The sequence below is a fragment of the Podarcis pityusensis genome, assembly GCF_964106645.2.
Source record: "Podarcis pityusensis genome assembly, chromosome: 17".
Taxonomy (NCBI): domain Eukaryota; kingdom Metazoa; phylum Chordata; class Lepidosauria; order Squamata; family Lacertidae; genus Podarcis; species Podarcis pityusensis.
Window position 1 is genome coordinate 1,012,433 of NC_138042.1, and position 27,948 is coordinate 1,040,380.

The following is a 27,948-nucleotide window of genomic DNA, read 5'->3' on the forward strand; positions in this document are numbered from 1 at the left end:
CCTGAAGCTGAGGCTCCAGTACTTTGGCCACCTCATGAGAAGAGAAGACTCCCTGGAAAAGACCCTGATGTTGGGAAAGATGGAGGGCACAAGGAGAAGGGGACGACAGAGGACGAGATGGTGGGACAGTGTTCTCGAAGCTACCAGCATGAGTTTGACCAAACTGCGGGAGGCAGTGGAAGACAGGAGTGCCTGGCGTGCTCTGGTCCAGGGGGTCACGAAGAGTCGGACAAGATTAAACGACTAAACGGATGAGGACCTAAGGTTTGGAAAGGGGGGAGGGAATCACACATGCCACTCTCAAGATGGCGTCTCTGTCCGCCCCGCACATTTACCAGCACCAAAGATGGTTGACTTCAGACGGGCTAGCGCAGGGAACATGCCCTCAACAAACATGGCAGCAAAAGCTTCCGCCCTGAGACACGGGCCTGGTTTTGCGGAAGAGAATGCATCGCGTCCCCTTTACTTTCTCTCTGACGGCACCCGGCACCCGGAGAAAAAGAGGCCGCGTCCATTTTCGGCTAGAGACGGGGCAGCCAAGAGGCCGGGCCCGAGTCCCCGCCCCGCTCGTCACGGAGGCCGCCCTCAAGATGGCGCCGGCCAGCTCCCCTTCCCCGCCACACCTCTCGGGGCCGGCGGAAGCGGGGGGGCGGGGCGGCGGGAGCCGGGCGCCTCCTCGACGGGCTTCCGGGCGGGAGGCGGCGATGGCTGCGGAGCGGGGGCTGCCGGCGGCGGCGCTGCCGGGGCTGGAGGCCCAGAGGCGGCAGGTGGAGGGCGAGGGGCCCGAGCAGCCCGGGAGGGAGCGCCCGCTGCGCGCCGGAGAGAAGTGGTGAGCGGGGCGGGCGGGCGGAGGCTCCTCGCGAGGAGACCCCTCCGGGAAGCGGCGCTGAGTCCCCTCCCTCGGACGGGGGTCGCGAGCTCCTTCCTCGGAGGCCTCCCTCCTCGGGGCGGGACGGGGCTGCGCGGCCGGCGGGCTCGGCGGAGCATTTCCTCTCCCTGGAAGCTGGCGGGATTTACTCCCTTCAGAGGCGCTGCTTCGGCTCCCTTAGGCTCCGGTGGAAGCAAAAGCCTCAAGTTCTTCTGGAGCACATTTCTCATACTGCTGACATGTTCACTTCCGGAATGGAAATGCTATTCCCCTTTTCCTTTTGGGAGGCAATAGCTGCTCTGAGTCAGCTTGGCATCTTCTTGCCTTTGGTTGTTTAATTCATTTTCTTCTGTTCCTTCCTGTGTCTTGGGTAGACACTCCAACTACATCAGTGGATTTCGTGAATGCGACCCACTCTTCCTACATGGTTTTTTTCCCCTTTAAAAAAAAAGAATTCGTGGTTCTAAACTCTTTGCCAAAATATGTGTGCTTTGCTGTAGCATTCAAATATTTCTAAACAACTATGTGATTGAAAACCAGTCACCTCCCTCCCCCCCTTTGTTTTTTCTTGTGTAGCAGGATTATTGAGGTGACCTTGGTGATCCCCACCCCAAGAAAAGACTTCTGTGTCTGTATCAGAAAGAATTTCAATAAGTACTTAGAATGGAGTTACTGTTGGAGAGAGCTGCTCCTCCCCCCCCCCCCGGAGCAAAACTAAGGGCTGCCTTAGTTTTGGAGGTGGGTGATCCCCCATAGACATGCTGTGGGCTTGGTTCTAAAGCTTTCTTACCCCCCCTCCGCCCTCTTAGTGGCTTCATCCAAGTGCAGTGAAGTTTCGGTTTCTCAGCTGCCCCACCTACAAGGCCAGCCTCATTTGGTAGCAGCCCCTGTCTCTCTTGCATGAGCGCTTGGCGGTCTTCTGTATCCTTGTGTGGCTTTACTTTCTGTGGAATGAGTTTTAGTTTCACTCTCGATAAACTGGCAAACTTCCTGTTTTTGTCACTGAACCTAGACTCCCTGTGTCAGCTACATCTACTTTTCTCCTAGATAGGGTTTAGAGAAATCTTACCTCTCCAACCTGTTTTGTGCCAACTAACATGCAGTTGTGTCTTGGGGAAGACAGTTGGGGAACCACAGCCCCAGTAGTGAAACAAACCACCTCCGTTGTCACAGAGCAGAAAGGCAGAGCTTCCTCATTTCATTGCAGGGGGTTGTAGAGGATCTTCGGGTCCCTTCAAACTCAACAGTTCCATGAGGTGCGTAGTCCAATCTCACACTCCTTTATTTGGAAGCCAGTCATCCCACTGAGTTCAAAAGAGCTTGTTTCCTAGTAAATGTGTGTATAGGATTGCAGCGTAAATGAGATAAGTTTGGTAATAAGTGTGGGACAAGTAAGTCGGTTCACATTGCATACCAGCTTCAAGCTTCTGGTCCATTGGTTTTTGACCAGTGTGCTGTGGCACCCTGGGGTGACATGAGGAACATTCAGGGGAGCCCGGGGGGGCATTCTTTCATTAACTTGCAGCCCATATCTTCCTGCATTATTTTTCTCTCTGAGGAACATTCGGGGGAGTCGACACCTTTAACTTGCAGCCCATTATCTTCCTGAAATAAAACAATGGCAAAAAAAGTGGGGAAACATTTTTGCCTGACTGTTGATCTTCTTAAAATCTCCCCCTCCCTACACACAAACAAGAATCCTCCTCAGCTTCAGTAACGATAACAGCTCCTTAGTTTTACACGTTTGCTTGGGTTCTCATTGACACTTGTATTCCCCCTTGCACATGTCCAAAAGTGGCTCCAAAAAGGGGCAGGGCAGAACGGGGAAGTCCCCACTTAATACACGTTCTGTAATGGAACCCCAGGTAAGTGGCTTCCACAGGGGAGCTGCAGAAAGAATGTGGTTGGTCGAGGGAGCTGTGGACCCCACAAGGTTGAAAACCACTGTTCTAGTCCTTGTTTTTTAAAGCTCTCTACGCCTCTCCTGTGCCCTTCATTCTGCACAGGCTCCCCTGCTGTTTCTCCCCTCTGCTCCTGCTCACACAATGGGCTGAGACAAGAAAGCTGCTGCAGTTACTGCTTGCACAGATCCAGTTTGGCCCCCCATTTAATTTCCTCCCCATGACTCACTAGTGGGAGGAGCCAGCCTTGCATGGCAGTGAATGAGTGTCATGATCAATATGTAGCTCCCTGGAAAGCTGGTGCAGACTCTCACCGGGGGGGGGGGGGGGTTTGAAATGCTTTCAACAAGCTGTTCTGCCCTTTCCTTCCTAAGATTTGTCCCACTGTGGTAGCCCTGAGGGATTCCCCAGCCACTGGTTTCCCCAGCCTGAGAAGAACTTAGAACTTTTTCCTAGCATTAAAAATGTTTCCCAGCCAATTAATGGTCTTCAGTGATCCTGAGTTAGAACTAGTCTGGGCCTGAAATCGTGAGCAAAGGAAAGAGAGACCATATATTAGACTTGGCAGGCTTTTTAGCTACATAGAACTCTTTGCTGGGCTGATGTCTGTCTAACTAAAAGGCATGCTTTCATTTCATGTGTTGCTTCTCCTTGCGGGTCAAAGCCTTGAGGAATTTCAAGGATGCTGGCTTTATCAGATGGTGTTGCTCCCAGGTTCTCAGTGGGACTGTGCCATTGGATGCTGAGCCAGCGTAACACCTGCAAGCTGTGATCTTGCCTTTGGGTTCCCCCTCCTCAGCCCTTCCCATTCCTCCTGGCCCCATAGAGCTTGCCTGGATGGAGGAACCACCCAGGGCTGAGCTCAGTCGGTGAGAGTGTGCCATTGGATGTAGGGAAGAGGAGAGGGGGGTCTTCCCCTTACCCCACCTGCTTTCCTTAATGTCCAGAGACCCCTGCACAGTCACAAAAGGACGGAAGCTGAGCATTCTGTACTTGAACTTACATTAATGTCCAAGGCAATATTACGAGGAAGGGGTCCAAACCTTGATGCTGCTGCTAGAACAAGGTTTCCTCCGTGAAAAGGGTGGAAACTTCGAGGTGGTCTGCTTACAACGCACCAAATATGTATTTAAGATTGTGCCGACCCCTTTTATGGCCCTGTGGTTTGTGTTGAGCCGCCAGAGATGTGACTGGAAGATCAGGCGGAGGCTCCGCTGCCGTCAGGTTGCTCCTTGCCATTGTGCGGCTGGTGTTAAGGTGACAGCCTGTTCCCTTCTGAGGACTTCTTAATATAGTGCCCCAGGGCAATAGGAGAGGGAACTGTTTTTCAGGATGGGACACATATTTCATGGTTTGAGCTGACCCTATGGTGGTATAAAGGGGTAATATAAAATCAACCACCTTGGGGGTGGAATGCAGGTTTTTCTGCCCATGGAAATCCAGGCTGTTGACTAAGAAGGAAGGAGATTATGGGCAGGGATCTTGGTTCACTGCCAAGCAGAAAATTAAAACTGACTTTTGTAGACAATCCACATCTGCAAGTTGAATGCAAGAATAAATTATGCAAATAATTGAGGCTACGTGATTTAATCCATTTAATAGAAAGACTCTTACTTCGAACGTCCCAAGTATTTCTTATACATTGCACAATACTCTGCGTGTCTAAGGAGGAAGTCCTGCTGAGTTCAGTGGGGCTTATTCCCAGGTAGGTGAGTGTTGGATTGCAGTCTAATTCTTACACAGTGACCCTGCAAAATGGGATGAGGAAATGTGTGCCCTCCGGGTCTTGGCTGGGCTAAAATTCCAGTTTTTGCAGGGCATTGGCCATGCTGGTCAGGGTGATGGCAGCTGATGTCTGGAGGGACCGACGTTGCCCTGCCCCTGGTGTGAGGAATGGTCATTTCTATCCAGTAGTTGCAAATTGTAGGATTGGGGTTGAGACTGAATGGCAGGGGCTTGCCTGGTAAATTCTTGGCTAACTTGATATTTGAACCAGGAGCAACTGGAAAGGGTTCTTTTATTCTGTGGGGCTGCAAGTGAGGGCCTTTCCTTCTAATGATGTGGCAATTCACAATTTAATAAGCAAAAGTTACCTTGTGTATTCTTTCACATTGCAACAAAACACATAGATTGAAGTGTGGGTATATATATATTTCAGTTAAGCCATAGTTTGGTTCAAGGTATTTACTTAACTAAATATTTTTAGATGATGGGCCTAGAAATAACTTACAGTTTCTTAGGCACACCTGTTTGCTTTCAGTCGAAGCTGTGACTGTGTTGCCCATCTTTACTGCCATAGTCTAGGGAGAGGAGGACTTTGGATATTAGCAGACCTGGGCGAGCTGGTACTGGGTCTGTGACAGGAAGCTGCAAAGAGCGGTTGCAGCTGAAGGGAGCCATGACCTGCCTCCTCCTTATCTGAGCCTTTGGATGGTGTGATCGTTACCTTTTTAAAGCTTATCTCTGTGGTCAAGAGGACTAGAAATTTGCTATTTCAGTCAAAATAGTGGGAATTCTCAGTTGTCTGGACTGATAAGCTGCAAGCAGATGTATGCAGTATTTGGCACAGTTGCAAGGCCTTGGATTGAGACCTTAGCTTTCCTTGTGGAGGAGGCATCCTTCCTGACCCTGTTTGGGCTGGAGGATGGAGGGAGACTTGCCTGCTTATGTTTATGCACACTGGTGTGGTTCTGGATTTGAACTTGCTGTTTCTTTGCCCACAGGTATTTGCTGGAGAATCATTGGTACAAACAGTGGAGAGCATACGTGGAATCTGGAGATCAAAACTCCATCTCTTTCCCTGGACGGATCAACAATGCTGAGCTCTTTGAAGGTACAGCTTCCTCTGTCCTATTATTTTATTTTGAGATTCTTCCCTTCTTCCCTTGACATATATTCCCAGGGCAGCACAGCTAGATGAAAACCAGCACTATGTCATTTTTACCCCCATCCTCCAAGGAGCCCAGAATGTCATTCATTTTATCCAGACAACAACCCTGTGAGGTAGAGTGGGCTAAGATGTAGCAACAGATCCAAAGATGCCCAGTCAGCTGTTCATCTGGCTTTCCATCCCAGAGCTGGCTCCTTGATGCAGTTGCTGTATCATGGAAGGGGAAATGTGTTGGAAGTTGAGAAATAGCTTTCCCGTCTTACAGCAGGGAGTTCTGCTGATGAAGGTCCTGTGCCAGCCTTTCTCCTTCTCCACAGACAGATGGCCCTGTTGGATTTCAAGCCCTTTTCCTTCTTTCCATCCTCCCAGATACAGAGTCGTACCGGTTGAAGGATAGACTGGTGGAGCATGAGGAATATGTTCTGGTGCCAGAGGAGGTCTGGAACAAGCTGGTGACCTGGTATGGCCTTGAGCATGACCAGCCAGCCATTGAACGCAAGGTGAGAAATTTGTAGCTTAGAGAGCATGGACTGTTGAGGAATCTGTGCTCCTAATATTGGGATTCCCAGCTGCCATCACATCCCTGAGCAATTGGTTGTGTGTTGGGATTCCTACAATGTCTGGGTGGCCACAGGTTGTTCTGCCCCCCCCCCCCCCGCCCAGAGCTTCAGCACTGGCATATTCTGCTGTGACAAATGGAGAGGAGGAGAGATGGAGCTTTTGAGAATGAGGTAGAGAATTGGGAGGAGGAGAGGCTCCCCCCCCCCGCCCCGTTCAAACCTGATGTGCATATTGTGTGTGAGAGAGGTTATCTATCTAGAAGCCAGTTTCCTCCATACTGGCTGGGACTTCCCTTGGTTCTCAGTGGAGAGAGGGCTGCCCAAGAGTGTTGGTGGTTCAGCAACTGGCAGAGTCCCCACGCCAAAGGTATCCCTGAGGTCAGCCTTTATTTTCACCTGTGCAGCCAAGTGCTTTCCATTCACTCTTATGCAGAAAAGTCCCTGGAGACCCTCTTTGAGGTTAATGGACCCTCAGCCCTGGCCCCCCCTGTCTGGCATCTCCACCCTTAGCTCAGGTTGCTCCCAACGCAGAAGCTCTCATTCTTTGCCCGCTTTCCAGCCATTGTAATGGCCAGCACTTGCCAGGATGTAAGAACAGGCCATTTAGCTTAGGTTATAGACAGTGCTCTTTTTCTGGGGGGACGCAGGAGTATGCATACCCTTAAACATTTTGTGAATCCAATTTTGGCCTCATTGAGGGGCAGTATGTCAATATGAGTAGGAAAATGAGAAAACCCCTAAACATTTATTTAGAGGGGGGGAGCACTGGTTATAGAATACAGTGGTACCTCGGGTTAAGAACTGAATTCGTTCTGGAGGTCCGTTCTTAACCTGAGGTTCCACTTTAGCTAATGGGGTCTCCCGCTGCCGCTGCACGATTTCTGTTCTCATCCTGAAGCAAAGTTCTTAACCCGAGATAATATTTCTGGATTAGCGGAGTCTGTAACCTGAAGCGTCTGTAACCTGAGGCGTCTGTAACCCGAGGTACCAAGAGTGTGACAGGAATGTGAGGAGAGGCTGCAGGACTTTCAGTGTGAAACTCCTCGTGTCAGTGACAGCAGCTGTCTTGTGTGGAATAAGAAGAATTTTAACTGGAAGTGTGCTTTATCATTGATCCCCAGTGCAGTGCCTGCAGGTGCACATGGGCCGCAGAGGCTTGCCCCGGCACCCGGAAGGTCCCATGCCCTCCCCTTGCTGGAACTAGACCCAGAGGGAGCCTTTGGCCAGCTGGTGGCTTTTTGCAAACCTAACTCTGGCCCAGGGGCAAGGGCGTTTCCCGCACGCGGAACTCATGTCACTTCTGGTGCTTTGCAGGTGCCCCAATGGGAGCCAAAAGGTTGGCAACCCCTGGGCAGCATAGGTTCCTGCGGCATCCTTCATAAACGTTCTCTCAGAAATTTTTACCACGTCCCTGCAATCTAGGCCAGCGGCCCTGTTTTGCAGGGGGCGCTGAAAAGATTGGTGGGCCTGTTGAGGTCATGGCTGGAGAGAGACTAACTGGACACATCCCCCTCTGGAGCCATTCCTGCTCTCTGGTGGAGCCCAGTATCCTAGCAAGTGCTCTGCTTGTTCCCTTTTGGTGCACATTGGGCTCTCTCTCTCTCTCTCTCTCTCTCTCTCTCTCTCTCTCTCCCCCTCTCCGGACCTTAGCTCCCCTTGCTTTAAAGGCTGCAGTCCTGTGCTTACCTCAGCTCAGATTGCGGGGCAGTATCACCTCTGAGCAAAAAGGCACATGGAGTTGGGCTGTGAAGTTTTATTGAGCTTTTAGCAGAAACTCCCTGCACAGTTTCAGTCTTTTGCCCCACAGCCATGAGAACTAGAAACTCACTGTGGAGACACGTGCTTTTCCTGTCGTAGAGTCCAACAGAACAACGTATTCCACATTGCTCAGAAATACTGATGAAATGCATTGCTTCAGGTTCCCCCCACCCCCTTTAATGGTACACGGTCTCTTACTGACGGATGCAGTTCTGATTCTTCCTTCTCAGGTGGTGGATCTTTCCAGCATGCAGAAAGTGGAGGTTTACCTGGTGGAACTTTACCTTTGCCAGCACAGTGACATGGACAACCCTGTCACTGCCCAGTTTAGCCGAATGGACGTTATCGGTAAGGACCCAGATGGTGGAGACAAGTTGAAGACGGGCTGTGAGGAGAAGGAATAAGGCCCAGGATTCTCACAGAGGGACCATTTCTCCTTTGGTCACGTACAGTGCTTTTCCCCCTAAAAAAAATGTTTAGGGGTACACTCATTTTCACTCAAGAAAATCCATTTTGTGGTTCAAATTGGGAAAAATTAATACATTAAATTGGACAAAAGTACAAAGAACATGCATTACCTCATATTACACAGCTGACAGCTCACAGTAACTTCCACATTGCCATGAGGTGCTAGATTCCAACTCCTGCTTCACACATTAAACGCTCGCTTCCCTCTGAGACTCAGGAAACACCATGACAGGAAATGAGGCTGCCATCGGGGTGGCAACAGAACTGATGATTCACCGTGCTAGAGAAGAAACTAGAAAATTTAATTTTTAGTTTCTTCTCCTGTTAGATTCACAAAATGTTTAGGGGTATGTACCTCCAGAAAAAAGCACTGGTCACATATCTATTTTAAACATAAATAAATAAAACAACCTCTTTCCCTCCCCTAGAAACGGTGCTGAAGGAAGCACGACGCCAGTTTTCCGTTCCAGCAGAGGCTGAGACAAGGTTGTGGGTGAAAAACTCAGACGGCTCATGTGAGCGGCTACGGAACTTGCAGATGACGGTGTTGGATGCCTGCCTCAGTTCAGGGCAGGTAACGCTCCTATCGCCAGGGTCTGGGGCTACTTTGTGGGCAGAAGATGTCAGGATCCATCCCTGGCGTGTCCATTCAAAGCAGGTGTGAGGAACCTCTGCCCAGATGTTGCTGAACCAGAACTGCCACCAGCCACTGCCAGGAGGGCCAAGAGGGATGGGCATTGCAGTTCAGCAAGATCTGGAGGGCCAACGGTTTTCCACACCTGAGTCCAAGGGTTTGAGTTGGCCTTGGAGAGCTACGGCCAGTTGGCCTAGTCTGCTCTGAGCTCATTGGTCAGCTTGGGCTAGAGGGAAAAATAGCCTGGTGGGATAGGCAGGATGGGTTCATATCCTCTTGGGGTCCCCAGCGTGGAGCCTCTGTGTGAGGCTTTGACACCATAATGAGGAGCATTTGTGTTTAAGCTCACCCTTCCAGAATCTCTAGCCAGTTCCCCTCCTGCACAAGCCACAGGCTAGCCTGACCTGGACTTGGATCCTGGGTTGTCTTCCCCTTTACTACACTGAATGCTAATAAAGAACTGAGAAGAGTCTATCGCATAAGCTTGATTTAAAACCAGCCCATACCTCTTGCTGTTCCTGCCATTACAAACCAACAACACAAAACTGGGAGGAGTGATGGAGGGAGGTGAGGCTGAGGGGGCAAAAAAAGAAGAATCAGTTGCCTTCAGACAGACACCTGCGCTAGCACCTCTCCCTCACTGCCCCATTTCCCTTTTTTAAAAACAAAGTGTGCTGGAGTTAGTTAAACAGTTTTAAAGTGTATATGAGTGCGTTGAGATGCTTTGCCACCAGTTGGCTTTTTCCGGGCCCATCTGTTTTGGACTGAAGGAATGGCAGCTTCTATTATGAGCCCCTCGGAGACGCTTGTCCAGATACATGGCAGTTAATCCAGCCCTTCTTTCCTTCCTTCCTTCCTTCCTTCCTTCCTTCCTTCCTTCCTTTGTCCCTTCTCCCCTCCCCCTGCTGGCACCTGCACTCTGCCAGGTGGTGGTAATGGAGACCAGGAGTAAGGACGGCACTTGGCCCAGCTCTAGACCACATATCATGTGAGTACCTGCATGTGGTGTTTGCACAGCTCCAAAGTGGGGCACCTGGCTTTCCTCAATGCTTTCAGAGTCTGCCTCCCTGCCTGAGAGGCTGCTGTGTCTCAGGAGCAGATTGAGCCTGAACTGTGGGAGGCTGCAGGTGCTGCTGTTCTCTGGCTGTTGTTTGTTCCAGCAGATAGTCGGGTGTCATGGATGTCGAGGAATGGTGGGAGGAACCAGCTGGAGAGCCCCCAAGGGAAGAAGGCTCATAGCCCAGAGATTTGTGGTGGGACGACAATGCGTGGTCAGAGGAAGGAGACTGGGAAGAGGAGGTGGTGGAAGCTGAAGGGGTAACAGGTCTTAGTGAACAGGGAGAGTCTGTGGCAGAGAGCAGTCCAGACTCGGAGGCAGAGCAGAGTCCAGCTGGTGAAGAATCCAGGGGGTCTCAAAATTTCTTTGTGTACACAACTACAGCAGCGCCCTTGGTGTCTGCACAGAAATGGAAAGAGGGCACGACACCAACAAAGGAAGAATGGCAGATGAAATTGGCAGAATATATAGAAATAAGAGATCAGGATGAAAGAATTTTTAAGGAAGATTGGAAAAGATATTTGAAAAAATATATAAACATATTAAAATGTTAACAGCATTAGAATAAATTCAGCAGTAAGAAATATATTGATACAAAATTGGAAAAATGAGAATGGGGGGGAGGTGGTGGAATAGAATATGTAGTAGAAAAGAAAATGAACCACGGATGGGGGTGGGAGGGAAATCAGCGATAAATGTATGTTTTGTATTTGGACTTAAAGTTATCTGTTTAAAGTTGTAAAAAAATGAAAATGATAAAAAAAGTAATAAAAAGGAACCTGGGGGGGTCTCCTCCTCCTGGTGCAGCCCCTCCCCCTGGTGTTCCAGAACCAGAAGAGGCATGAAGAGGGTGGAGGAGAGGGTGGCTTCACGCCGGCACAGTTTCCAATTGCTTGGGGGAAACCCTGGAGAGGAGGGGGCTTAGGCAGCTGAGGTGGGGACCTTCTGTCTCAGTATTGGCTTCATGCAGGCAAAACCTACTGGAGATGCGCTGCTGTGCTCCTTAGGCCTGACACTCCTGTGCCAAATGTGTTTTTGCAATTAAAGAGTTAACTGCAACTTGTGCTGTGGGATTCACTGTGGTCTGGCTCCTGACCCTGGGCCTCATCCTCCCGCTGCCCTTCTTCACAGTCTCCCTCTCCCCCCCCCCCCCAGGAAGAACTCCCTCGAGGACGAGGAACTCTATCAGGGCCAGCCTGGCGTCTGCGGTCTCACCAACTTAGGCAACACCTGCTTCATGAACTCTGCTTTGCAGGTATGAGGCTCAGGCTGTGGCAGGTGCAGAGCTGAGAGCCAGGACAGCGTAGCTGGTTAAGTGGGTGGACTATGGCCAGGGAGACCCGGGTTCAAATTCCCCACTCGACCGTGGCGCTCGCCAGGTGGTCTTGGACCAGTCATTGTCTCTTTAACGCCTAACCCACCTCACTCCGGTTGCTGTGGGAATAAAAATGGAGGCTGGTGGGGAGAAGAGCAGCAGACTCTGCCTTGAGCTCCTTGTAGGACATGAGCACAGTAAATAAAAATGGAAGCTGGGGGGGGGGGCTGTTGCTTGGAGGCTGAGCCCCTCGGCCAAAAGGAGGGTTTTGCTTGAGCTCTCTAGCAGGGTGCACTGTTGCAGTTCTCTGTCTGCCCACTAGTGGGGAGTAAAATAGCAAAACTTGCTGTCTGCTGGAAAGACTTGAAGCAGTTCTCCAGTTATTATTGCTATTACCATTTATTAAATTTGTCTCCTGCCCTACACCGGGAGATCTCGGCTTAGGTGTTGGTGGGTTAATGGGTGGAAACTAGATCCTCCTAAGGCAGAGAAGCCAAGTGGTCATCTTCTTTCTGCAGGTCCCCCCCCCCCCGACTGGTGAGCCGCTTAATATTGTGCCCTTACCACGTGCTCTCTGAGCTGCTTGAGGAGCCGCCAGGAAGCAAAGGGGCAAAGAACTGCCAGGATAAATATCCTGGCTTGGGGGAATGAGTCTTCTGTGCAGGTCTCAGTGCATACTTGGAAGTTTATTTTCACTCTCTTGTATCTAAAGACTTTCTTGGAATACACAAGCAGCTGAGGTTCTTAGGATATGCAAGACCTGTTCCATTCTGGAATTGCTGAGCTCCTCCTTCTATGGACTATGGTCCTCTTTCTCTCTCTCAGTGTCTCAGCAATGTGCCCCCTCTTACTGAGTATTTCCTCAACAACCGCTACCTGGACGAGCTGAACTTCAACAACCCCCTGGGCATGAAGGGTGAGATTGCAGAGGCCTACGCTGACCTCATCAAGCAGCAGTGGTCCGGCCACCACCGCTCCATTGTGCCTCGCATGTTCAAGGTGGGCTTCCTTTTCCTCGCCATTGCGCTTTCTCTTGCCATCTTCCTTGGTGCTCAAGGCCACCCTCTTGGTGTTCCTCTTCCCTGCAGACCAAAGTGGGCCATTTTGCCTCCCAGTTCCTTGGCTACCAGCAGCACGACTCCCAGGAGCTGCTCTCCTTTCTGCTTGACGGGCTGCATGAGGACCTCAACCGGGTCAAGAAGAAAGAGTACATCGAGCTGAAGGATGCAGCAGGGAGGCCAGACGAGGTGAGCAGGGTGTACAGGGCCTGGCAGCGTTGGGGATTTCAACTCTGGGGCCCAGCCACTTTTGCGTTGTTTTTTTAAATGAATGTGGCACATTGGGAGTAAACCCGGGCAAACTCGCAACCTTCTCAGTTGTGATTTCCATGCTCTTTGTGTGTTGCTTCCATAGGAAGTTCAGTGATGTGCTGAGTCTTTGGTAGTCTTGATCCTCAGTGTAGCCTCACGGAGCAGGTCACTAGCTCCCTGTAACATGCGGTGGAAAACAGAGGTGCTGACTCGGCCAAAGCTTTTTCACTGGCAAATGATGGAATTTGGAGGCTGTTTGAGGCAGTGCCCTGAGCAGGGATGGGGAGCCTGTGGTCCTTGAGATTTCTGGTGGACAGCAATTCCTGAGCCATTGACCACATGGACAGTGGCTGATGGGACTTGGGGGTCTGACAGTAACTGGGAGGCCGCAGGTCCCCTACTGCTGCCGTAGAAGGTGGGATGCAGGAAATACTCTGTCATTGTATGTTCAATTCAGTTCATAATCTTAATGAATTTCTGGAGCCTTCTACCACTGTACAATATCTCAGGTGACAGCACATCCCACCTTCGCCTCCACAGCCGGCAAAGAGGATCTTAGCTTTGCTCTTGGGCTTCCAAGCCTACCGAGAGGAGTGAGGCAAGAGGGAAGCTGGAGGAGAGCTCTGTCCTTGAGGGGGCTTGCAGGAGGTTTCTGTGCTTTGCAGGCAGCTCAGTGCAGTTTCTAAGGCAGCCTTCCTCCCTCTGGAAGCTTGGCCTGCAATCCCATCCGCCCTGACCAGCACAGAGCTGTAGCCCCAAACCCCTGGAGGGCAGCAGTAGGACAAAGGTCTCGACTGCCAGCCTTGCGTCCTAGAAACTGATTTATCAGCTAGGCTTGTGCCTGGGTTTTGGGTGTATGTATTTTGGAACCCCTTGGCAGTGATGTGCCCCTTGCTAGAGGGAAGCCCTGTCCTTCTTTCAGCTCTTCCGTCTCCCTCCCAGGAAGTAGCGGAGGAAGCGTGGCGGAACCACAAGCGCCGCAACCACTCCATCATTGTCGACATCTTCCACGGGCTCTTCAAGTCGACGTTGGTGTGCCCCGAATGTGGCAAGGTTTCGGTGACCTTTGATCCCTTCTGCTACCTCAGTGCTCCCCTGCCCATCAGCAAGGACCGGGTGATGGAGGTTTTCTTTGTGTCCATGGACCCCAGCAAGAAACCCGAACAGGTAAGGAACTAGTCAGGGAAGGTGCCTGGCAAGAGGAGCAGGGCTTCTGCATGAACCAGGATTGAGTCGCTGGGATTTGCAGCAAGGACCAGAAAGCCAATGCCTTGCTCGCCTGCCTGGAGTCTGGTTCAATCCCCAGCACCTTCAGGTGGGGCTTCAAATGTCTCCTGTTTGCAACCCTGGAGAGCTGCTGGCAGTGCTGAGCTAGAGGGAACCAATGGTGTGGTTTGGTACCCAGCAGTTTCCTGTATGTACTCTTCCTGCCTGGGGACAATGAACAGAGGCGGGGGCAGGACTTGCCCATACCTGGCAGGGAGCTGAAGGGAGCCTGGGGAGAGCCATGGGAGGCGGTCCCCAAGGAGACAGCGTGGGCTGGAGACAGGTCACCTCACGGCAACTTGTCTTGGGTTTGGGCTTCTGGCTTTGTTCCAGGTGAACTTCCTCTTTTCCTTTCTTTTCCTTACAGCACAGACTGATTGTCCCAAAGGCCGGGAAAGTGCTAGATCTCTGCCACAGCCTCTCCAGGCATACAGAGGTGCCTGCTGAGCGGGTGAGTTTGGGGGCAGAGAAAAACATCTGATTTTTTTAATCAGTAAGTTTAGTGCATATGTTAAGTAAACTGCTTAGAGATTTTGATTGAATCTGGTTAAATAAATAATCAGTAAAAGAGTTCCCTTAGTTCCTTCTTCCCTCTGTGGTGACTCGGGGTGTCTCTCTTTCTCAGATGATGGTGGCTGACGTGTTCAGTCACCGCTTCTACAAGATCTACCAGATGGAAGAATCCCTCAGCTGCATCCTGGACCGGGACGACATCTTCATGTGAGTGCGTGAGCTGCAGGGGGGGCAGCGGAGGAGGGTTGGAGTAGATCCATTGGAGAAGGAAGATGCCTAGGTCTGCAAGAAGGTGTATCTGAAGAAGTGTGCATGCACACAAAAGCTTATACCCAGAACAAACTTAGTTGGTCTCTGAGGTGCTACTGGACAATTTTTTTAATTTTTTTATTTATTTTGACTGTGTCAGACCAACACGGCTACCTACCTGAATTTGCAAGAATGGGTTTGTCTGCACCTGAAGACCAGCAGGGAGGAGCTCTCTTTGAGGAGGGGGGCATCTTTGCAGTCCCTCTGTGGAACCTGATGTTGGCCAGAGTTGGAGAAATGGGCTCGTGTACAAAGAGCGCCTTATGGAAGGCATCTAGGAGTTAGTGACATAATTGAAACTGGCCCTAGAAATAGCACATCTGGGCAGGGACAGAAGTGGCTCTTTGTAGCATACAGCCAGCTGCAGAACGCTGCATTGCCCTTGGGGTCCTTTCCAACGCTGCAATTCTGTTATTCTTTCTGCCTGCTGCTGAAATGTATCTGGAGGCCTGGTGGGGCCTGCCCTCTGGATATTTATTAGATTTCTTACCCATCCTTTACTGTAATGCCCCAAGGTGTGTTAGAACAATGAAATATACCACTGTAAAATGAAACAAAGAACAGTTACGAACATAAAACAAGAAAAGTGTAGAAAGAAAAATGGTTCCATATATATAAAGGTAAAGGTACCCCTGCCCGTACGGGCCAGTCTTGACAGACTCTAGGGTTGTGCGCCCATCTCACTCTATAGGCCGGGAGCCAGCGCTGTCCGCAGACACTTCCGGGTCACCTGGCCAGCGTGACAAGCTGCATCTGGCGAGCCAGCGCAGCACACAGAACGCCGTTTACCTTCCCGCTGGAGCGGTACCTATTTATCTACTTGCACTTTGACGTGCTTTCGAACTGCTAGGTTGGCAGGCGCTGGGACCGAACGACGGGAGCGTACCCCGCCGCGGGGATTCGAACCGCCGACCATGCGATCGGCAAGTCCTAAGTGCTGAGGTTTTACCCACAGTGCCACCCGCATCCCTGCCATATATATATACAACGCCAAAACAATTCTGTTTATAAAACTGGTTAAAAATAGCTCCAATGCAGACTCAGCCTGAGAGAAAGATCTCCACTTCAATAACAATAACACCACACCCATTTACACCACACTCATCTGGCTGGGTCTCCCCAGCCACTTTGGGCAGCTTACAGCATATCTAAAACACTTGTTGAAAGAGGGAGGTCTTGTGGGTGCCAAAAAGACAACGGAGGCGGCACCTGTCTAATATGTCAAGGGAGGGGGCAGGCGCCACCACACTCAAAGCCTTACTCCAACTTCCTGGTAATATGCATGTCTCATCTTTTGGGGGAGGGCAAGGGGGGCATTGCTTGTTTCCCGCCCCCTCTGGATCTTTGTCTCCTTCTCTCTCCAGATACGAGGTGTCTGTGTCCACACTGGAGGATCCGGCCACGGCAGATGCAGTGGTGCTCCCCGTGTACCTCCGCGAGCGCACCCAGGGCCGGGACTACAGCAACACCTACTATGGGGTGGTTCTCTTTGGTCACCCACTCCTGGTGTCTGTGCCCCGGGACCAGCTCTCCTGGGACTCGCTCTATCAGCTCTTGCTGCACCGGCTCTCGTGAGTTCCTGGCAGCAGCCTTGGCCCTCCAGTTCCTCCCGGACCGAGTGCCCTTCCTGCTTTTGCCTGCCTTGCTTTGAAGAGGGTGGGAGCGGAGGGGACAGAAGTGCCTTGCCTACGGCCTGCCTTGTAGGATGTGCCTGCAGCCCAAAGGCAGTGGGGAGACTTAGAGTTTTGCCCTAGGTTATTTTCCCTTTGTTTTCCTTTTTGCATCAGGTAGGCCAGTAGTCTTCAACTTTTGTCTAGACCTGAGACCCACCCTTAGCCCAAACATATGTATTTGGGGACCTTGGGAATGTTTGTGTTGCGTTTTGTATGGTGCTGGTGCTATTGCGGCTCACCTGTGGTCAGGCTGCTGTCCACTCCTGGATCCCAACTTTCAAGTTGAAGGCCAGAAGGTGAGATCCAGGTGGTTCAGTGTCCATCTCTTGATTTTACTCCATATTGGAGGGCCAGCAGCTTGTGTGTCTGAACAGTCTCTTGTTTTATAAACCTTGGAGGGGACATGGAAGCCTTGGTTCTGGTGGCCTCATTCATGCTTGATGGTAGGCCTCAAAGATGTTTCTGCGCATGGGTCAACCAGCCCTGGGTGACTTTCACAGACAAGATCACACAGTGAGCATTCAAAGCTGAGGATGCATTTGAACCTCAATCCCCCATTGTCCCCTGCAAGTAAATGGCTCCTTCTATCCCACAGGTTTGTGGGATGGGAATCTCCCTTCCTTACTCCAAGGTGCTTTCCCCTTGGGGCTGTACTGTTTCCTAGGAATTCCTTGCTGGGGTCTGCTCCCTTTCTGGTACTTTTCCATATCTGTAGCATATCTGCCTTCCCCTATGCTGTGCTTCCTCCTACCCCACCCCTTTTTTTCTTTACGTCCCTCAAGATCGACATCTTTGGCAGGGCACTTCCTGAACGGCTTCAGCCGCACTTTGTGGTTTGCAGCACAGAATTCAGTAGAAACAAAGGAACATGGGGAACGGCCTTACCCTCAGCTGGACCACTGGACTGTCTTGCTTGGTATTGTCAGCACTGGCTGGCAGCAGCTCTCCAGGGGTTCAGGCAGGGCTCTTTTCCCAGCCCTCCCTGGAGATGCCAGGGGTTGGATCTGGGGACGCTCCTGCATGCCCCTAAAAACTGGTTTGGGTTCAGCAATCCAGGTTCTCTTCTTGTGTGCGAGAAGATATAAAAGTCTAGCTGGGTTGTTGGTTCCAGTTTGAGTTTGAACTCCCCATTCAGGCCCTTCCAAAGCAGGGAGGCCACTCCCTCTAGGTCTGCTGCTTGCAGGGGAGAGAAATCTTCACAGGGAGCTGCGTTTGCAGTTATGGCAGATGGAAGAACTGCCCTGGGGCCGGCAGGTGTGTTGTATTGGACTTGCCTGCCATCTCCCTGCAACAGCCTTGGGCTTGCTGCTGCACTTGGCAGTGCAGGGCACCATAGTTGCACCCTGTTGGTCTCCAGATGCTCAGAGGGATATTCCTATTACCAAAAAGCGAGAAGCGTTCAGTGCATGATCTGGGGCACTTTGCTCCCGAGGGGGAGGGGGGAGATGTGGCCCATTCATGCTCAAACGCTCTGCTCTCTATTAAACCTGGTAAACCTTGGTTCATGCCTGAAGCAAAAACTTTACGGAATCTTTTAACATTGTTTTTCTGCAAAGTAGCTTTGCCCCTGCTCTCCCTCCAGCCCTGTGCCTCTCCTAGTTGACAAGCATGTCTCCTGCTTTCTTCACTCGAATCTTCATCCAGCAGCGCCCTTCATTGCACAGTGCTGCCACGGGGGGAGCTGTGGAGCTTGCCCATGACAGTGGTTCCCCCTAGTGGCTAAGGGTGTGACTTGCTTCTCCCCCCCCCCCCCATTTTGGCAGCCGCTACGTGACACAACCAGACTCTGAGGAAGAGGAGGATCCGAGTGAGGAGGATGAGGAGGACCTCTACAACAAGAGGCCCAATGGGCTGAGCGAAGGTGAGGGGTTGGTGCGAGGGCAGAGTGTTGATGGGGTGGGGCAGGCCAGGTTTTTAATTTGGCCGCTGCCTGTCCTTTCCTCTCCAAATGCACAACAGGGGAGGACGAGGAGGAGGAAGAGACGACGGCAGAAGGCTCCACGAGCCAGGAGCCCAGCTCGGAGGCGGAGGAAAACCCCTCGGACGCCTCTGTGGGGGAGGAAGGGGCTGGCGTGGAGGGGAGGCCCAGCCCCAGCCCCAGCCCAGCTCCTCAGCAGCCCCCTCAGTCCCCCCAGACACCCTCTTCCAGCCCCAGCCCCCCGACGGCCAACCAGGCCAAACGCAAATGCTGCCAGAAGCGCCGCAAGCTACTCTTCACCCTCCAGGCCGTCAATTCCAACGGGACCAGCGACCGGACGGCTGCCCAGGACGAGGGCAGCACCGTCTCCTTCAACTGTGAGTCTTCCCTCCGGCTCCTGGTCCATGCAAGCTCCCAATATTGGGGGGGCGGGAGAGTCTCTGGGATTCCCTTGCGGTTGTTGCAGCGACAGGTGGGGGTGGGGAGGCCCTCTTCGGAGCCTTTCTCCCAGCCTGGCTGCACACGTGTCCGTGGGCTATTCCAGCCCCCTTCTCTGAAATTCTCAGGTTCACCTTTTTTGTTTAACGGCCTCCAGATCAGATATGCAAACACTCATCTACTAGAATGTTGATTAAGGCTTGTGTCCCGGGTCAGTCCTAACCAGAGTGGACCCGTTGACACGAATGAACACGACTCGCTTAGGTCCACTAATTTTGGTGGTCCTGTCAGTTGCTGAAATTTGCAGGAGGGGAGAGTGCTGCTGCCCTCAGGTCCTGCCTGGGGTCTCCCCCTGTGAGAACAGGATGCCAGACCAGGTGGGGCCTTGGCCTGATCTCTCAGGGCTCTTGTGCTCTTAAGGATACAGCCCTAAGAAGTGAGCGTGTTCTCACCTTTTCATCTTCTGGTCAGTGAGTGTCAAGGCTCCGTGTAGAGTCTTAATGGCTGCATTGCTGGAGTAATTGCAGCCACCAGTGACATGTGCCCTACAAAAGATTACCAGGAAGGGAAGATGGCCCTTTGGCTAGAAACCCTTTTCTGCTCCAGTGGCAAAATTCCTCATTGTTTGGCCCCTTTCCTTCTGACGCACTGCCCTCTGGATACTTCTGTAGGGGGTGGGACTAGTGGGTGTGGCAGTGGTGACTGGAGAGCAGCAGGATTAGTCCTGTTCAGGGTCCTTCTAGCCTGGCGTTTCATGAATGACTTCCCCCTGCACTGCCTTGAGAGATGCTCGGGGTTCCTGCCACTTTAACCACAGTTTCTCCCCTTGGCACAGCCCAACCGTACATTGCCATGGACTGGGACTCCAACATGAGGAAACGCTACTACAATGAGGCGGAGGCGGAGGTGAGGGCGAGGCATTTTGCTGCCCCCAGTCGTCCTCCTTTCTCTTTCCCTTGCCCTCCTCCAGCTCAGCCACAGGGACCTGGCAGACCTCCTGAGGGTTCTGGACTCCCAGTTCCTGCCAGCCTGGCTCTCATGGTCAGGGACAACAGGCAAAAAACTGGAGGGTGATGGGCGCCCCCTCCCCACTTCCGCTCACCTCTCCCCCCCCCCACTGTGTGTGCACTGCCAGGGCTACATCAAGCACGACTGCATGGACTTCACGCCAAGGAAGAATCCAGTGAGGCTGCAGGAGTGCCTCGAACTCTTCACCACCGTGGAGACCCTGGAGGAGGAGAATCCCTGGTGAGAGCCCTGGTGGGTCTCTTGCTTCCAGAGGTAGAAAGGAAGGGAAGGAGCTACCGGTGGAGCAGAGTCGAATCCTGGAGGCAGTTGGCTCTGACCTTCCAGTCGTGGGTTGGCAAAGCTGCAGCGCCTCAGATTCTCTTATGGCTCAAACTGTTCAGGCCTGGTATTGCTTGCTGTGCAGATGGCCCTATTCGACTCTGGCCTGGTAGTGGCAGCCAAGGGGCCTTACAGCTGGAACCCTCTTGCCTAGCCTGACTGGAGAGCCTTCGGGGGATCTTGAGAAGGAGGGAGTCCCCCCCCCATGCAATGTGACCCCGTGCACTTTTGTTATGTAAGAGGGGAAGACAACCCCCACCCCTCCGCACACACAGGATGTGCATAGGTTTCATCATGGACAACATGCCTTCATGTGCAGCGGGCATCAATGGCAGAGTCTTCTGGTCCATCACAGCTGATGACACCAGACTTCCAGACTTCTCACTTCAAAGAGATGATGAACCATGGGGCTGGTGGTAAATATGCCAGTCTCTTTGAAGATCCTCCTGATGACCCTCTTTTTCACCTAGTGTTTGGCTAGGCATTTTTCAGTTTTCAGAATTGGGGTGTGTTGCAGGATTTTGGGTGCCCTGACCAAATCATTTTCACGTTTGTTCTCCTACCCCCAACCCAGATACCCGTCTCAGGATTCCTCCTTTGTGTCTTAAGATGGGTTGCCTGCTAGTCCTCATGCAAACACCTGTGGCTTTTCTGCTGTTCTGAGTGCTGTGCTCACCCCCAGCTCCTCTCGTGCAGGTACTGCCCCACCTGCAAGAAGCACCAGTTGGCCACCAAGAAGCTGGACTTGTGGTCGCTGCCAGAGATCCTGATCATCCACCTCAAGCGCTTTTCCTACACCAAGTTCTCCAGGGAGAAGCTCGACACCCTGGTGGAGTTCCCTGTCCAGTAAGCCACTTGGTCCAAATCATTAGACAACTTGTAGGGGTGAGAAGAGACATGGGGGCAGCTTATTTGGGGTGGCTCATGCCTCTGAAATCATTCCACTGGGGAGAAATCTTTCAGAGGAAACAGGCATGCTTGTTAAATTTTCAGGATTCCACGGGCCAAAGAGTTACCTCCTCCTTTCAAACCCAGTATCAATAAAGGTTTTTCAGAAGGCATGTTGACTTCCCACTGGAGCTGGCTTATGCAGCTTGCAGAGAGCACTTCCCCAGTTCTGAAGATACCTGATAAAATGGAGCACATTTGCTTTTTTAAAAAATGACTTTAATGCAGGACTGGGGAACTTGTGGCCCTCCGGGCACTGTGGGCTCTCAACACCCATCAGCCCAAGTCAGGGTGGCCCAAAGGTGGAGATGATGAGAGTCAAGAGTCCAGCATGGGTTCCCCCCATGTCTGACTTCACGGCACCCAGAGGGCACTCTAGAAATGTGTGGTGCTTGGGAGCCCGAGCCAGCCTGGCATTTGTTTGTTCGTGGCATTTATAGATCACCTGATCACTAGCATGTCTAAGCATTCCTCCTACACCAACCCAACTGGTAGAAGACATTTGTTTTTACTAGCGTGCTCGGAGGTTAGTTGTCTGCATTTTCCTGCTTTACGAAAAGCAAAGGGTTTCTCTCCCACCACAACCTGCTGGGAAACAGAGGTTAGAAGTCATTTGTTGGCATCCGTCTGTGTCAAGAGACAATGGAGTGGGCAGTCAAACCACTGTGTTAGCAACACCAAAGTGACCTCTCCGGGGCGCAAGCCTGGGCAGCCAGTGTGGAAGTTCTGGGCTGCCCAGAGACAAGACCTGCCCCCTTTTGGCCTCCAAAGGAAGCAGAACAATACATTTGTCCCTAGCTTGCCTGCAGGAGTTGCCGGAAGAAGGCGTTCAAGGTGCCATTTGGCCATCTGCAGGACTCCACTCAAAAATTTTGTGGGGTTTACTCCTTAGCCTTTTCTTCTCCCTCTTAGCAGTCTAGTAAAAACAACTGAAAGCTAGCAACTTTCTATGGGCTGATTCACAAGACTGTCCTCAGCTGTCGGCAGGAAGTAACGGGCCTTACGGGGGGGGGGGAGAATTTCTGAGCGGGTGTTTGTGTTTCAAGGTGTTCTTGAAAACACTTCAGGAAAGTGCAGCCTTAAACCCCAGAAGTTAGCATGATGCTTAGGAATATGCTTAGGAATAGGGTGGCTGTGACTTTTGATGCCAGTGCTGGTTCTGCCCCAAAACTATGTGGAGGGTGTTGCTGAGGGGATCCCTCTCTGGCCCTAGGAAACAGCAGATTATCATCTCTGTCCTGTAGGGATCTCGATTTCTCAGAGTTCGTCATCAAGCCACAGAAAGACACTGACCCCACACTGTACAAATATGACCTCATCGCCGTGTCGAACCACTACGGGGGTCTCCGAGATGGGCACTGTATGTATTATTTTGGGGCTGTATGTATTCCTTTTGTGTTGAAGGGAATGAATGCAAGGTGGGGAAGAGACACTTGGAGTTGAAATGAAATGGTTAACAGCAAAATTAGAGCCAGCTCTTTGTTGGGCAGCCAAAGACTTAGGACTTTGGTTCATTTATCCTTCCTACAAAGTGAAAATGCACAACAGGTAAATCTGAGATCTAATGGGTGGCTTTCCAGTAATTCTGTCTGCGCAAGCATTTCAGCTTGCCAGATGGAACGATCCCTCCCCTCCTCCCCGTGTGCTGTTCTGGCGAGTTCTCTCAATTTCCACATACCCCCAGAACCAATTTCAGGGGAGCTCAGAGAGGGGAGAGGGAAGGAAAGCCCCATTGTGGAAGTCCCTGGGCAGGGCTTCTGCTGACCGGGGCTTATTAGGTGAATCCCACCCCATGTAGTACCATATTTTTGCATGTATAAGACGACCCTTATTTTTTTTGAACCTCAAACTAAGAAGTTAAGAAGTTGCTCAGCTTTTGGGGGGCAATTGCCCTCAAAGCTGTTGAGATAATTTTGACCGCAACCCCCGTTCTCCTGGCGGTGGCACTGAAGGGACATTGTGCTTTACTGCTGGAGAGCCTGAAGTCTCCATAGGCAGCCGCTGGCACTCGGTTTCTTTCTCCAGGGCACACACGCCAAGCAAAGGAGAGGAGCGGGCCCCAGATGCACTTGCCTTTCAGTGCTCCAGTTGCTGCCCGTCACTTTGCCTGGTTTGCAGCGCAGCCCATGACCCGGCACATACGTGTGTGCCTGTGAGAAAGAGCGGCATGTGTGGAAGCATTCTCTGGCGGCTGCGGGAAGATCAAGGAAATGCCACATTTTTCCATGTATAAGATGACCCCCAATTTTTCACTAACAAAATTTAGCAAAAAAATCATCTTAAACACAGAAAAATACGGTAAACTGAATTTAAATCTGTATTGTTATTATCACCATCTTGTAATACTTATATGATACCCTCTAGTTACAAAGAACCCCTCCCGGGGGTGGGGGGTTCACATCAAACAGTAGAATAATAAAACTCAGCATTAAAAACTGTACAAACCAACGGAGCAGAGAACATTTGCGGAGTCAGTAGAAGCAACTAAATGAAACTCGCATTGGTGACATGCTGTACAGATACAACAGAGCAGATGCTTTAATTAAATGAGACATGGGGTAAAACTCCATGAGGAAGGGGGTAACCTCAGCTTGTTGTGACATCCACAGTTTGTGTCAGTTCAATTAGTCTTAGCCATAGTTAGTGAAAACCAGCCAACTTCAAACCATGGTTTATGAAGCCAGTTTGTTTTCTGTAACCATAGTTATGATTAAGTTCAGTTTAGGACATCACACTGAACTCTGGCTAATTAGGACAGAAACTGAAGTGTCTTGCAGCTCCCCTGCCAAAAACACAAGCCCACGACCTGCTGTGGTCTATCCGGATGCTAAACCATTCTTTAGCACTGCAGGTGAATGTGGCCTGTGTGTCTGTGCGAGAGCTATTTCTTTTTGGGGGAACAAAACAGTAAGGAACAGAAATGACCATGAGAACAGTCTAGAAATGAACAATTCATTGTTGCAGAATTTCACATGGGGAGTAAACTGCTGCTATTAGAAAAGGCTAAGTGCAAACAAATGTTGGCTATTGGTAGATGAAAGAGGGGCGAGTAGGAAGTGGTGTCCCTGAGGGGAGGGGAAAAGCTCAGTGCGGAATGAAAATCCCTTCTCCAACTGTTAAGACCTCACCAGCCCTTTTGTAGTTTCAGAGATCTTAGTGGACACTAGTTCAGCTTAGAACGTGCTCGGTTCCGCTTTAAATGTAAACTGAGGCCCTGCTGATGGATGCCTCAGCTAGCGGCAGAATTCATGCAGCAGAGGAGCAGTGCAGGTAGCCCACCCCGCAGATTCCCTCCCCAGAGGACTGGGTGCGCGACGCAAAATGCTGTTTGTGCAGAAGCTCCAGCTGGCCTGATTCTTTTCTCTTCAAATGGGAGGAAGGTTCCACAAGTGGAGGACCAAAGTGCTGACTAGGTAGTGGCTGACAGGTGATGTGATTGTGAAGCACCTGAAGGGGCACAATGGGTGTCAGAAGGCAAAGCAGCACTTTGGTGAGTCTGACTGGTCTTTGTGCCCTCTAGACACGACTTTTGCCCGGAACAAAGACAGCGGAACATGGTTCTACTTTGATGACAGCAGTGTCTCTGCAGTTTCCAAAGTCCAGATTGAGGTGAGTCAGGCAGGGCAGCCCTGGATGGACTCAGCTTCTTGGCACTTGCTGGCAGGTGTCTTGGATGGCAATGCCATCCCACCCTCTTGGCTGGCAGGCTGGCAAAATCTCCCTCTCGATGGCCTGTGCATCTCTTTACAAAAATACTTCCATCACATCTCAGCAAGGCATGTCTCTAAGCAGACTGGGCTTTTCATTTGCAAGGAAGAAGCAGAACTTGGTTGTCCTCCAGTCTCTTTTCTCAAGCAGACTGATACTTATCCCTTTTTCCTGCTTTAGAAGCCCCCTGGTGTTATCCTGAACAAGTTGAGGGGTGCAGTGGGGGCAGGTCTTGGCACTGCGGTCTGTCTGCTTCATTGGTCTTTCCAGGGACTAAGAATGGAGGGTCAGGAACTTGAATCTCTCACGTTGGCACTCTGCCCTTCCTCCAGTGAGCTCAGGGTAGCAGTTATGCAGCCCTCAAGCAATGGATCTCGAGATCTGACTGCTCTCCTTCCCCCCCTCCAACCCAGCAATATCCTCACAACTCTGAGAATGACTTGCTCTATCAGCTTCATGGCCTGGAGATGTGGGGCAAGGAGAACTCAAACACAAACCCCCCTTCTTGGTTATGTGATCTACTCTACCCCATTGATTCTTTGTGAACTGAGTTTCCTGTAGTGCAAGTTGCTTTGATCCTCTTTGAAAAAGCGGCACAGGACATTTTAACTCAACGGTGTGGACCTTTGCATGTCTCCTGACTCTCCCTCGCCCCATCCTATGCCACTTGAACTCCCCCTGTGACCCCCCTTCCCCTGATCTGCATCTCAGGCTCCCAAGCATCTCTTTTGCCCTCACCTGCTGCCTCTTATGCTTCTTTTCTCCCCCAACAGTCCAAAGCTGCCTATGTGCTCTTCTACCAGCGCCAGGACAAAATCCGGCACCCTGTCCTCCTTGCTGCGCCGAGTGCCACAGGTTCCAGAGACCAGGACGGCGGTGGTGGTGGCGGGGCCTGCTGCGAGCCCCACCCCAGAGAGCAAGCCAGTAGGGACTTTATGGATGTGGACTGACCTTGACCCCCACCCTCCCTCCTCCATCTGCAGCCGGGGAGGGCAGCTGCATGCCCTGCCTCTTCCCTTCCTCAGACTGAAGCTAGCAGTGGATTCTCCAAGGGCAGCAGCTCTTTACTCAGGCTATGGAATAGGGGGGAGGGGGCATGGATCCCCTCTGCTGTGCCCCAAAGCGCAGGGCCCTTTGCTTTGCACATAGTTCCCCTGCTCTGAAGGGGGTGGTTTTGTGTGTGTGTGTGTGTGTGTGTGTGTGTGTGTGTGTCCTGCCCCCTTGACAGGGCCACTGTCTTGCACCAGCATTTTTATAAGATGCAAAGGGGGAGGGGGGAAGTGTCCCTCTTCTCCATCTCACATGGGGGAGGGGATGTGTGCATCATTCGTGTGATCCCTTGTGGGTGCTGCCCCCTCCCCTTTTACTCTCTAGCATCAGGGGGAGTTGCCCTTATTCTGCTGCTGCTCCTGGTTTTAGGGCCTCTTCTCTAGACAGCCCTGCAGGACTTTGCAAAGGTCTTCAAACCCCGCTGTGGTTCTGCAGCCGGTTGGGACACTTCCCCCACCCAAAAAAACCCCTCCCATTGGTCACTGGCTGGATAAACAGACCCTTGTTTTCTCCCCCCTCACCTCCCAAGTGCCTCCTCTTCCCCTCAACGAGAGCAATAATTCCAGCCATTGCCCCACCGCCACCTTCCTCTCACAGCCAACGGCTCCCCTTGACCTGCATTTCATGGACCTCCTTCTCTGACAGCCGGCTGCTTCCAAAGCCCCTCTCTAGCTACAGGGGTGGTGGTCGAGCTGCTGGGCTGAGGTGCCGCTTCAGAGTCTAGCAGCAAAGCCTGTGGCAAGGCCACGGAGGGGTTTGGGGCCTGCACCGTGTCACAGCTGCTGCTGCTGCTGCCGCTGCCACCCGCCCCCCTGGCAGGGGAGGAGTGTCTCCAACACCCGCCGCCACCAGCACTGAATGCCCCCTTCCTTCTCTGCCCTGGCACCTGGTGCCTGGGGTGGTGCGCCTGCCCTGGGCCCACAGAAGTGCATGGAAGTTCTCTCCCCTCTGCCGAGTGTCTCTGGTGCCACTGCTACTGCTTCCAGGCTCAGGGATTGCACTGGCTTGTAAATAGGTTTCTGTGTGCAATGTTTGGGGAGAGCAGGGACAGGACACCCACGGAGGCAGGGTTGGCCTGCAGAAGCACATCGGGTATTTTCTTAAGGAGTTTGGGAAGAATATTCCTTCACTTGACTCTGGGGGCTTTCTTTTCTTTTGAAGGTGTGTTTTTTTTCCAGAAGAAAATATTTTTGGCATGTGGCAAAACTTGTACATAAAGTAACTTCTTTCAAATGGCATGTGGCCTTCTTTTGCCCCCATTTCCCTCCTGAGCGCTTCATTCCTCTCTTTGGATCCAGGACTCTTCCACAAACAGGGCAAGCCAACTGGATGCCCCCCAACACCCCCATGGCCTTATAGGACTTTGTAATCCCAGCAACATCTGGAGGGCACCGTGTTGGCGACTTCTACACTGCTTCAGATTGTGATGCAGTCATGGTAGTGCTTTGACTCACTTCCAGCCTCCTCAGGCACTGGCATCTCCAGCCTCAAGCTGCCACTGCATGTCCCATCATAGTTATGCCCACGTGTGGGAACAGAGAGAATTCATGGTGCCACTCGTGAGGACTTCTCTTGCAAATGTTCCTGGCCATTGTAGCAAGCCAGAAGAGAGCGGTAGACTTGCACTTCCTTCTGCTGCTTTTGCCATCGGCTCTGCAGAGGGATGGGTAAGGAAAACCAATGTCTGGTAGCGAGATGCCACACCAATGAATTCAAATATGGTCAGCAGCAGCAGGGAGGTGCACGCTTCCCTGGTAGCCTTCAAGCTGTTCCATGCTCTTTGGTGCTGGATAGCTTAGAAGTGGACTGACCTCTGGGGAGGAAGACAGTTGGCAAGCTTCAATGATACATTTACCCCTAAGTAGAGGAGGATCGTGTTCTCCAAACCATCGGTTTCTGCCAGCCAAGACAGAGGCAACCACAACATGACTCTTCCAACTTCTGGACAGCAACCTCCAATGTGGAGGCCATGATTCTCTCTCGGAAGGAGGAAAGAACTCGACTGGATGGGCAGAGT

The 27,948-nt window shown here is 51.7% G+C and overlaps 1 protein-coding gene across 1 annotated transcript; it reads left to right on the forward strand.

Moving 5' to 3' along the window:
- Positions 1–431: 431 nt before the first annotated feature.
- USP11 (ubiquitin specific peptidase 11) lies at positions 432–27,164 on the forward strand. The gene is given in 23 exon segments (XM_080988444.1): positions 432–468; positions 471–526; positions 528–829; positions 5,493–5,602; positions 6,029–6,159; positions 8,208–8,325; positions 8,874–9,019; positions 10,006–10,067; positions 11,292–11,391; positions 12,277–12,450; positions 12,540–12,698; positions 13,704–13,928; positions 14,395–14,478; positions 14,653–14,747; positions 16,214–16,420; positions 18,286–18,383; positions 18,482–18,817; positions 19,714–19,784; positions 20,014–20,126; positions 20,922–21,071; positions 22,418–22,533; positions 24,694–24,782; positions 25,655–27,164. Coding segments are annotated over 23 exon segments (3,141 nt in total). The 5' UTR covers positions 432–446; the 3' UTR covers positions 25,832–27,164.
- The last annotated feature ends 784 nt before the right edge of the window (positions 27,165–27,948 follow it).